The sequence below is a fragment of the Rhinatrema bivittatum genome, chromosome 13 (assembly GCF_901001135.1).
Source record: "Rhinatrema bivittatum chromosome 13, aRhiBiv1.1, whole genome shotgun sequence".
Classification (NCBI taxonomy): domain Eukaryota; kingdom Metazoa; phylum Chordata; class Amphibia; order Gymnophiona; family Rhinatrematidae; genus Rhinatrema; species Rhinatrema bivittatum.
The window spans coordinates 77082866-77095509 of record NC_042627.1 but is presented as its reverse complement, the minus strand read 5'-3'; the positions used below and the strand labels follow the sequence as shown (position 1 = coordinate 77095509).

At 41.6% G+C, this 12644-nt stretch overlaps 1 protein-coding gene across 10 annotated transcripts in view; it reads right to left on the bottom strand.

Moving 5' to 3' along the window:
- Positions 1 to 12644, bottom strand: part of MEF2A (myocyte enhancer factor 2A) — a 183501-nt gene that overhangs the window by 40371 nt on the left and 130486 nt on the right. For all 10 annotated transcript variants that reach the window (XM_029574543.1, XM_029574544.1, XM_029574537.1 and 7 more), the window contains 2 exons: positions 11680 to 11902; positions 5160 to 5219 (listed from right to left, as the gene is read on the bottom strand). In XM_029574543.1, coding sequence (XP_029430403.1) covers positions 5160 to 5219; positions 11680 to 11902 — 283 coding nt within the window. The remainder of the gene's footprint in view (positions 1 to 5159; positions 5220 to 11679; positions 11903 to 12644) is intronic.

Here is a 12644-nt window from a genome sequence, read left to right as displayed (position 1 = left end):
CAGAGCAGGGTTCATAACAACATCCAAAATCAGTTACATAAAAACATAATAAAATAGCATAACTCATAACAATAAAAACAAATATAAAACAACATACTTCGTAACAAAACATAATGACATGAAATTAAGAAGAGTAGAGGGTGCATAACCTTTTAACGTTCAAATGCCTGCTTAAATAGTTAGGTCTTTAGGGCCTTATTAAAGAACTCTGGCTTCTTCAAATTTCTAATTTCTTTGGGGAGTGTATTCCAAAGTGTTGTTCCCTGGTTTCATCTAGTTGAGCGAAGGAATATCTAATAGATTTTGGTGGATAAGCGCAAAGTTCTGGTGGGAGTGTGAATTTTCATAATAGCAGAAATCCAAGGGGAGTATAGGTTATTAATAGGAGAGTGAATAATGGTAGCAGTTTATATGATATCCGATAAGTTACTGGAAGTCAGTGGAGTGATTGTAAGATAGGGGTAATGTGTTCGCGAATTGGAATACCAGTTAATAGGTGTGCAGCAGAATTCTGGATGCTTTGAAGAGGATGAGTGGCATATATTGGGGGAGACCTGTCAATAACAAATTGCAGTAATCAATACCAGAGAAAAGAAGAGCTTGCAGAATGGTGCAAAAACCATTATCAAGAAATGGAAAAAAGTAGAAAACAGGATTTACATTCAGGCAACAACCAACGAGGACTGAACTTCACAATCTGGGTAAACAATCGTGGGGGTAGCTGCTTATTATGGTGGTTATACCCTAAACCAATTAAGCCTGATACATCACTTTGAAAGCATATACAGCGTTGCTATCTGCTTCAACGGTAGGGGGAAGTGAGGAAAACAGGATCTGCATTCAGACATCATCCAACAAGGCATCAATCTGTGCAGTCTGGGTGAATAAGCTTCGGGGTAGCTTGCTTGATGCGGCGGTTACAACCCTTAAACATAAGCCTTATGCTCACCTTTGATGCAACTCCAACATTACTCTCTGCATCAATGGCAGGAAATTTGAATCAAACAGTTACCAACAAGAGCCCTGAAGTTGGTGGTTGGTGAAACAGATAAGCATGGGAAAATAAGAGTCAAAGCTTGCTGGGCAGACTGGTCTTTTTCTGCCGTCATTTCTATGTTTCTATGTTAAGATGTCTCAATAATCTGAGTTTGTAATACGACGTTTGTACTAGAAGTTTGATGTGGTCACTCATTGATAGTGCTTGATCAATTAGCACGCCAGGATTCTGGACAGATTCTGAAATTGTAATGCACCAGTTTCTAAAATAAATGTTCTTGGAGCATTGGAGACTATAAATCTTGACAAAAACATGATTTCTGTTTTACTTTTATATTCAGTGCAAGTTTGTTTTGATTTAACCAATTTTGAATAATAGAGACACAATATATGAGAAATTGCTCAGTTTGATCCCAAGTTGTTTTGGTGGGAAAGAAAAACTGGATATCGTCAGCATAAATTTTGAGGTGTACCCTGAGATTTGCTAGTACACAACAAAGTGGAGACATATAGATGTTAAATAATGCTGCAGATAGCATGGATCCCTGCGGTACACCAGAGATAACTGGATGCCAGGTTGATGTAAAAGGAGTCTATTTTAATTTGTTGATATCTATGGGAAAGATAGGAAGTAATCCAGAATATGTGGCCTGATAGTCCTAGTGATTCTAAATGAGACAAGAGTATGAATGCTGCAGATACATGTCTAATGTTGTCAAAACTAGATAATACAAAGTTTGGTGCTATAGTGTTTTCAGAAGCCGAATTCATACTGATCTAAGACATTATTAGAATCAATGAATGTATTAAGTAGAGATAGGACAAAGAAGAAATCTGATAATTAGTTGGGGTTTCAGGGTAGAGCGAACAGATGCTCTTTTTAGAGATTCTGGAATAGAGCCTTGTTCAAATGATGCATTAGTAAACTGTGTAATAAAACCACCCGTTTCTATTTTTATTGATTTTAACAGCATCGTGGAACATGGACTGAGTGGACACTATGATGAATTCATGTTGCTGACTATATTAATTATTTCAGGCTCTTTTATCGTGTTGAATTCATCCCAGGTAACATCCGTTGGGAGTAGTAACTTTGAAAGTGCCACGAAAGGCATGCATATCGATATAAATAAAATGTATTCAATGTCATCTAATCATTTCTATACTCTCCAAAATATTGGTTGTAGCCAGCTGGGTTTGCAAGTAGGTTTAGCAAACTGTGAATTAAAATGGAATACAACATTTTTAAAGTGGGAACAGCAAATTTACTCCACTAATGCCATAACTGTCAATCTGTAGAAAGACTGATTACTGGTAGCTAAGGTTATTCACTTATGTTTCATATTCAGATCTTAATTACAACAGCTGGAGCTTCTACTGGCAACTTTCCAAGCAGAATGAATCAGAGTATAAGTTGTCAACCTGATACGTTTGTTGCTGGGCTGCAGCTACGGCCTCTGGACAGGAGGAGGTTAATTCACACCTGCTTCCTCATTTCAAAAAAACTTGTAAGCAAGTACTAGCAATCTGGCAGAGTATTGTGTCCTGGTCAGGGCTCAGTGATAGGACATTGTCTGAATATTTTGGACCTTCTGTGGGTGCATGTTTTGTACAGCTACTTGCACCATATAAGGACTGTGCAGTTACTACAGCACCATTGCAACTGTCATTTGAATGAAAGAAAGTTCCTGGGTTTCATCTCTCAGGAGGGGGGAGAAACGGAGATTGCAGCATGATTGATGTGTTTATCAGTATACATCAGACCCCGTTATAACTTTAGTTGAGATAAGGAGAATGAAGAGTTATTGACATTGCTTTCTTTGTGGTCATTAAAATTCCCCAGCAGTGATAAAAATAAAAAAGTGAATGTAAATGTGATGTTCAGGCTATCCACAATACATCAGATTTGCACACAGTGAAGGCAGTGCATTCAAATGTATCGTGGATATCCTGAAAACATGACTGGCAAGTTGTGACTAGAGGACTGGGTTAAGAACCACTGTTCTAAGTAATACTTCCTTTTGTGATGCTCCCAGGAGGGTCAACATATGTAAAATGTCTACTGGGATAGTCCCAAAAAGCAGAGAGGCAGGCGATCTATAATGGCCGTCAGGTGAACAAAAGAAGATAAGTATTTGAAAAAGATCAAGACATCTATTAAAGTAGAGACGTGTTCATAAAAATGCCCGACTCAGGACGAGTTTCGCAGCTCAACAGCTGCTGCCTCAGGGGCTTTGACAATCAAGAATCTCAGATGAATTACAATGGTATGAATTCATCAAGGACTGTGAACCAGCGATGTAAAACAACTTGCAAAACGCCATCAAGAATTCAGTCTCTACCCGGCCTGAGTTAGGCATTTTTATGAACACGTCTCTACTTTAATAAATATTTGAAAAAGATCAAGACATCTATCTGCTTTTGTTCACCAAATGTCTACTGGGAACAGCTGTTTAACAGCCCCTTCTTGTTTCACTAATGGGATGTAATAAGCTTTTTCCATCAATAAGCAGGGTTGAATTAGTCTGATCTATGGGTGACATCAGGTGGCACCAAACAGAATTGTCTATTGAGCATGTGTGGGAGTTCCTGCTCAGGCGTTGCCTCAGAATCTCCTCAGCCTGTTCCAAAGCTGATAGAAGGTTAATCTGTTGCCCATGGAGGAGGGTGGGCATCTGATGGCTAATTCATCCTATCTATGGAAAACACTTTATGGTAAGCAAACTTGGTTTTTTTTCTGTTGATAAGCAGGCTGAATTAGTCATGATCTGTGGGGAGTCCCAAGCTTAGGGTTACAGTGGCGCATTTACTGATAAGCAACCTGGATTCCACCATGGCAAGCAGACTATTTTTGGTATCAAGTGCCTGATCCACTGCAATATCCATGGAAGCCAAGGCATCTAGGTAGTAGTGGAAAGTGAAGGTATGCACTGATGGCCAGCAGCTTTATGTATATCCTCAATCGGATCTTCTCTGGCAGGGGGACGCCAGCGTGTGCTAGATTGCGTTAAGTATTTATGCACAAAATTTGTGGTTAAAATCCCAGAACGCCCATGTCTGGCCCTTGCCCAATCCCCAGCTCTTTCTGAGAACTTCCGATATATGCGCGCAGCTGCATTTCCATGCATATCCAGGCGTTTTAAAATCCGCTCGGCATGTGCAAGCCCGACATTCACACCCCCTAATTTCGGCACACGTAAAGCTTTTAAAATTCACCTTACAGTGTAAAGAACACCATCGGATACTGTAGAGTAAATTTTAAAAGCCTGGCACACCAAAGCCAGGAGATAGGTGCAGAAGTCGGGCCGACATGCGCCACGCTGGTGTATGTGAATATCTCCTGTTACGCACACAAGTTCAGAAAAAGGGGCGGGGTGAGGGCGTTGACTGGGTGGGGCATGAGCAGGTTAGGGGAAGGCCAAGAGACGTGCGCGTAAATGCTTATGCGCACACCCTTTAAATTCCTCCATTTCCGTGGTAGACGCGGTATTGCACACACATGCACGCGTCCATTTAAAATTGAGTGCCCATGTGCATGCATTCAGCACATTTTATAACATGGATGCATACACGCACAGAGGTTATAAAATAGCCGCATCTCTGGACCACGAGTCAACAAATGCACGAAGAAGTGTGCCCGCGCAGCTGTTTCAAAGTTATCGTCCCTGTGCATATTACACCATGAATTTTCAAACTTTTATACCCTGTCATTTATGATGGCTGTTCTAGATAATTTAATGGTAGGGTCACATGTGAAATTTTATGACAATGTAAAAAGTTAAAATGTAATTTTAGCATGCACCATGCAGTAAATAGATGGAATATAACATCACACAGTGGTCAATGTTCTTCTGAAATTTTATGTACCTTGCGCTTACCTTTAGAAAAAGGCAGATTATCAAATGTTTATAAATTTAAAAAAAAATAGAATTTACTTAAGATTTATAGTACAAATTCAAATTCTGTAATTTGTAAGTAGTTTACAAACTGATGCATGCAACTGTTTTTATGTTTGAATGGCAATGCTCTACAGTCAAAACCTGTATATAACTTGCTTTCTTAAGAGTGTCAGACATCCTTATCTGGAATTATTTTAATCACATGAACACAGGATTTTCAAAATCACAAGCTGTAACTTAAAACAAATAGCATTATGTACTTACCCACTGGACTGGTGCCAGCTCCATTTGGCACAGAGAGGTCTGTGGTACCCAAAATTCCACCTAACAATTGAACAAAGATGAATGGCTTTCATTAGGAAAACTTTCTGCTTAAAATGATTCTACATTATAGAATACTGCTAATGCATACAATCAAGAGGGCATGGGAGAAACACTGTGGATCCTTGGGGGTTAGAGGTTGGAAATGAGGAAAAGGGTGCCTGGCAGGAACCTGCATGGAGTGGCAGTTCCTACTCTTAATTGAAAGACATAGGGATTACTAGCATTAACTGATTAGCCTTGATGCTTTTAGGAGCAGCTGCAACATCGCTCTCCATTTTGAGGGCAGGCAGAAAAAGGGGAATTGGAGTCAGACGACAGACTGGGATACTGATACGCAGACATCAGGAAAAAAAAAAAGCATAGGACTGCTTCTACGGTTAAGACCAAAAGCAAAGCATGTTCAAGCTGCATTGCCTGATTGTAAATATTACTACCCTTAACATAGGGCTTGGGGGTAACTAGCACAGTTACTACCGTTAAACAGAGAGATAGGGGTAACCTGTACGGAGTGGCGGTTACTACCATCTGAAACTTGATGGACAAACTGGCTGGAGCATTTGGTCTTTTTCTGCCCTCATTACTATGTTACTTAAGTCTTTGTTCAATTTGATCTTAAAACTGTATTACAGTATGAAAAGTGGTTCATCCCATGGATTCTACATACATACAAGCACTGTGGTGTCCACTGTAATCTCTCATGCATTCTTATGCAGCTTTATTTTAACACATTCATCACATAAATTGTATTTTAAAATAATGCAGACCTTTGCTAATTAATGTTCTATGCACAGGTGGCAATTTTGACTAAAAAACAGCTGCAATGTGCGTTTAGATTTACCTACAGTATGGATTTAAACTCATGAAACTTTAATGCTGCTGCAAACACTGGGCCTATGTGTATGCAGTTCATAAGCACACTTTGCTGTGTCTTAGATCAAAAACTAGTTACGAGAGTAAAGTTCTTAGTGAAAGGCGTACTAACTTAGATTAAAAGACGGAATCCCTTTCACTATGAAATTTATTCTGTATCCTAAAGACAAAGAATACAGGATCTGTGGACCAAAGGTCAAGCAATTAATGTCAGGATTATGTTTACAAATACAAAGTATTTTAAATGTTGGATAAACCAGTGTGATGAAAGAGATATGGAACATGTTTTTACATCTTTGGCTCCAGCAATTCAACCATTTCTATGGTTTTCAAAGATTTCTGGACCTAGCCTTAAGGCAATGCTACTGCCGACTAGTTGGGGGATAAATTTGGAAGATTGCTTGACTATATCCCCACAGATATCAACTGTGGCTCATGGTATGTTTGGTCATTTCTGATTGATCCGTTGACCACACCCTCTTTGATCATTCAAATCTAGTGACAATTATTCACATTTATAACTAGCAAACTGGATTAGGCAATTCCCTTTTCTTGGGCTTGCTACAGACTGGTATTAAATATCTTCAGTTATTACAGAACACAGCAACCAGACCACTAGTCTGTGGCTGTAGAAGTAATCACATTACTCCAGTACTGCTGCAGTTATACTGGCTTCCTGTTGATGGTTGTCTTAAATTTAAAATAATGGCCTCAATATTCATAGCAATCTATCAGGTATCTGTATAGGCGCTGTATAAAGCGCCTATACAGTAAAATGGGTTGCGCGGGCCTAACGCTTCACGGACGCTTCTTGGACGCAGCTTGCATTTGCAAGCTATTTAAATACAGTATCGAGCGGTAGGTGAGCCGGACTGTGCGTGCGGCAAACGCGGGTGCGCCCGGCACTAACGCAGCTCTCCCTACCGCTCCTTACTGTATCGGCCTGTTTGTAGGTAAGTTAGCCAGACAAGACTCTTATGGTTAACTTACATGGGATATTCAACAGCACGGTTATGCTGCTGAATATCTCTGTATTTAGGGCTACTTAGCAGAATAAATTTTATCAGGCTAAGGGGGACGTTTTCCAAAGCAACAGCGTGCGATCACTAAATGGGTGTGGAGTCGGGGCGGTGTGAGGACCAGGAGTCGGGGCGGAAGCCACGAAGACATCGCGGACAGCGAAAAGGTAAGAACCCTTTTCGCTGCCGATTTCATGCCCAATAGCACCACCTTTTATGATGGCGCTATTGGGTGCGAAAGTCGGCAGCAATCGCACCGCAGAGGTGCGATCGCTGCCGGCTTTCGCAGGCCTGCCCCCCTGCACCGCGCGATTCAAGGAGCCCGGTGGTATTCATGCATCCAGGCCTAAGTTAGAGCTGCTCCATGGCAGATCTAACTTATCCAGTTAAGTTAATCAGAGTCACCCACAACTTATCCAGCTCTCTATTTAAGTCCAATTTATCCAGCTGAGTAGTATTTGAATATCAGGCTCCCTACGTCTTAACATCTAAATATTTACGTAGAGGGGGACCTAAATAATTTAGCTGATACACTAAGCTATTACAATTCCACTAAGCAGCTTAGCTCTTCCTAACAAAATCTTTAGGTACTGCCGTCTTTAGCAACAAGGCATCAAGCATTTAGTTTTGCTACCTTTATGCTGTGGTCTGCTATCCCACAAGACTGAAGGGATCATTTTACTTTTGTGACATTTCGGAAGGTGGCCAAAAGTGGACTGTCTTTCAAGCTTCTGGACAGTGTCCTTAAGATTATTTTAATGTATCAATTATATGCAGTACTGTTTGGATGTGGAATAGGGAGCAATTTTATTTCAGTTTTGTTAATTTGGGTTCATTGCTTGTATATATATTTTTGTACCTCAGCCTAATATCTTTTGATTAAAGGAGAGTAATCAAAAAGATACTACATTCTATAAAATCAGGCAGACCAGATGAAGAGAAGAGCACATGGGACTGAGGAGCAAACCAAAATCCTGATATATTCGTGCAAAATTCTCACATCAAGCAAAGTTCATTGTCCCGCATTTCAGGTTATACAAGCTTCTCTGCTCTAGCAATATATAGTCAGCGAGATTGTTCTGCTAAATATGCACTGAAAGAGCTCTTGCTGAAATATTGTTCATACTCTATTTTTGTTATTATAATGAAAGCAGCAGTGCCTATTTACAGCAAAATTACAATTTTCAAAGTTTGCCAGGGAGTAAGAAGGCAACCTTTATTAAACTTTTTCTAAAGTAGCTCTCTTTTGTATGTGTGTGTTGAGGGTTGACAGTGAGGAAGTTTTACATATTTTTCTCTCTTCTCTATTTCTTTTCCTCATTCTCCAGACCACTGGTTAGGGAGAGCTTCATTTAACATATCGAGGGACCTTCTTTTTGGTTTAGACTGATTTTCCCCCTAATTGGCAGGCATCGGAAGCGAGAGGGCTGCAGAGCCATATCAACAGGAATGGCAAAAGTGACGCTTTTGGCCCAGCGCCTCCTCTCTCTCCTGGCTGTGGCCACTACCTCTGCTGCGAGGCTGGTCACTCACTCCGTGCAGGTATGGCAGCGTCTCAGTCTCTCTTCCTGCTCTGTGGCTGTCTGTGCCTGATGACATCATCAGCCGTGGAGCAGAAAGTGACCAGAGTCCTTGCAAGGCCGCGATTTTTTAGGAGGTGGTCAAGTGGGTGCCTGACTCTGATGGCATCACGGCAGCACGGGGGGGGGGGGGGGGAGTTTTATGGAGATAGTGTTAGGCTGCTCATTTGCACTCCTGCTATATTGCACCAGGCATGGCCAGCAGAAGATCAGAAATGGAGTGAGGAAGACATGGATGATGATGAGAAGGAGAGAGGGAGGGGAGGTATTGTGGGGTGAGAGTAAAGATGGGTGAGTGAGGGTCAGGAATTCATTCAATCTGTCTTTGGAAGTTGGTGCACATAAAATCTAATACTTGTAAAATACTATGTGCATAAGACAACTAAATGTTATGCATGGAAAAATAGCATTTACGCGCACAACTACTGGATATTTGATACAAAAAGCAACCAAACTAAATTTTTTAATTTTTTTTTTGGAGGCCAGGGGCAGCTCAAGGCAACCTGCTGCCTGAGGCAAAGAAAAAGATGGTGCCCATCCCTCCTCCCAACGAACAGCGCAGGTCAAATCAGCAAGAGGGTGGGGGGGTCCTCAGAGTCTACCCCTTTTTGCAATTTGAAATGCTGAGCAAGGGAGGAGGTGGCATGCTCGTGGTTCCCAGAGGAGCGGCAGAGAGAGTGCCAGTGATATAACACTCCCATGAACTCCATCACCTGCCCCCCTCCCTTCCCCAACATTTCTCCCCTGGGGATGTGGGAGATGGGTGAATTGTCTGTGTCCGTGTGAAGCATGCTCTCCGAGCCGCTGCAAAACTATTGGGCAGACTGGCGCTCACCTCCACGCCAGCTTTCCTGGCCTTCCCCCCACACACAAATAATTAGAGATTATACATTTATAACAGATCTTACATGAAAAAGTACGGTCTTCTGAGGTAAAAAAAAATCATTTTAACAGGTATTTTATATTTACATGCATTACTGTGATGCTAATCAGAAAACCCTGCAAAAAACAAGGCCATTTGGAACCCAAATGGATAGGCCTATTGTAAAGTGAGTCAGGTGTGAGCTTGGCCCTCAGAAAGCCATGAGTAAACCGAATTACAAGTTACAATGTAAGTAAACCTCCTCAAACAGTAAGAATGCAACCTATGGAAACACACTGCAAAAGTTACACCAAGCCCTAAAACACCAATACATCTCCTATTAGGAACACATAACAAGTCGGGCTGCTACAGACCCCTATACAGAATCTACACGCTAGCACAGAACACCTTCCCCTCAGCCCCATCTTCTCGTATTTTGCATCTGATGTCTTGGTAAGCTATTAAGATAGGTTTTTACTTGCATACTAAAAATCCCTAAAAAAACCCACACAGTTTAGCGCCATTACATGGAACATGATGATTGATCTCCGACTCAAAGTTTTTGGCTGCGATCAAGTCATTAAAAATCAAAGTTTTCAGCTGGTATTAAGCCATTCTCAGCCACTGAATCACAACCGAGTGTGTCCACTTTTTATACTGATTTAATGAGCTATATTGTACTGAGTGATACACATTGTGCTGAAAACAAAAATGTCATTCCTCAAAACAAATATAATCAAGAAATATAGATCACAGTAAAAACATACTAATAAAAATATTTCAAAACAGCTGACAAAGAGAGCATTCAATAATTAAACTCATAACATTTTTAAAAGTTTCCAAAAATCAATACTTAACTAATTATGCCTCGTTCTTCCCCCCACGTGACACAGCTTCCTATACTGGGCGGGAAGAACAAGGAGCCGTAATTGTTGCAGTCCTACCTCTTTCTTTCTTTATCTTCCACTTACGTCTTCTAGTGGCCCTGTACTGTCTCCCATGCATATTCCCTTCCCCACACATTCTTGCCACCTCTCTGCTTCCCATGCCTTCCCTCTCATGGACACTTCCCCTCACAACCCCCTTTCCTTCCCTGTCATTCGCTTTCCCCCTCTCCCTTTCACTCACTCAGTTCAGCTCCTTTCTCCTCTCAGTGAGAATGGAGAGGAGGAAAGTGTGAGGGAAGGGGAGAGGAGCTAAGAGGAGAGGGAAGACGTTCTCATAAATCCTTCCCTTCCTCTTCCACTGACATTACTCACCTTGCCTCCCCCTTCCCCTCCGGAGCTCTTCTTCCTGCCCTTGGGGGTGGACATATCATCAAAACCACCCTGCCACGGTTCCTTTTTTCCTGCCTGCAGGATTCCCAACCTTCCACGGATGTGTCAAACCCGCATCACTATGGTGTTTTCTGTTATCAAAACTGCGCCATCGCGGGTTTCTCTTTCTTGCCCGCAGGGGGTGGGGGCCTCATGGGCACTTCATCACAATTGTGTCAATGTTGGGCCTGAATGCAGGGTAAGACAGCTGCACAGCAGGAGAGGATTTTCTTTTTTTTTTGGGGGGGGGGGGGGGGGGGGGAGGCATTTTTTGCTGCTCCAAAACTTTGCCACCTGAGGTGGCCACCTCATGGTAGAACAAGCCTCTGTTGGTGGCAAATAGCATAAGAAATATTTGGCACATTCACTGGGCAACACTTACTGGTAATATTCCAAAGCCCTGATTAGTCTTTTTTTGGACCTGGCCTCTTCCAGATCAGTAAAAACCAGAGCTGGAATATAATGTCATGAACATTCATTTGCAAATTCCTAGGGATTTTTTTCCACCATTTTCTCTCTCCCAACTTAGGTTAATCCAGCATTGCAGTGGTTGTCACTAGCCGGAAACCATGCACCAAAGCTCCTTCTAGAACCAAGCAATAATGGGCGCTAAATCTGGCTGCTAGGTGTGACTGCTGTACAATAACTGACACCCTGTCCCTCCCCTCCTATTCCCCTTCCCTGAGGTTGTGAATGCTGCCTCTGTGGCATCTTCAACTTTGGTCGACCTAGCCAAGAGTTAAACCCAGATCTTACTGGTCTGGTCCTTGTATAGTCTTTTGAAGAGGAAATCATTTTTTATACGTCTCTTACCTGCATTGCCAGTGCTTGGAGGTCGATGAGGGACACCAGGGGAAACCACATTACGATGCAGTGTGGCTTGCGGTGGGGAAAGCATGCTTGTGTCTGTTAAAGATGTGCTGGCCACCAGTGAAGAGGTTACAAGGGAGTTCCCTGGATTACTGTAGGACAGAACATTGGGGTTGGACACTGGAACCGTAACGGACATTGAAAAGTTCTGGGGCGGCAAACCAGGCTGAAAACAGAACAGATAAAATGGCATTAATTACAAATAGACTGGAAATACCAACAAAGTGGTCAATGCACAGTCTTGTTCTCAAAATATTGTTTGTTTAGGATTTAGTGATGGAGAGGGAAAGGGGATTAGGCTACAGAATTTTGTCTGTACACAAACAGCAAGATCCCCTCCCTAACAGAAAGTGGCCTAGCTCACAGGATACATATCAGGAAGATTTTTGGTCAATAAAGGGTTAATTCCTAGCCCAGTATATTTTGGTATTTACAGCAATAAATATCAAAATTTTATAAGTATTTAAAAAATTGGCCAATATAAAAACTGTCTGCATTCTGTAGTGGAATCGGGGTACCTTAATCCACAAAAGGGTGCTGCGGTAAAGCAGCAGCTCATGAACATTTGCTTTCTGCTACCAAGAAGCAAGATGCACTTTGCATAAAACTGAAAAATTCAATATTCTTGCCATGAAAGTACAACTGTCGAGCTGGCAAAAAGTGAACAGTTAAAGTCAATTTATTTTAAAGGAGCATTATTTGGGAGCCTAAATTAAATAACCTAAAGACTGAAATGCTATAAATCTGAATAAGTCAGACATTTAGCAAAATACCGGTATATGCTTCCAACAGAGGAAGACTCGTTCAAAAACAGATGAGAATGTTCACTGTAAAATATGCTTCAGAACTAGACATTCTGAGGGGAAAGCCCTCCAACCTAGGAACTAGAACACGGATTGAATTTATCA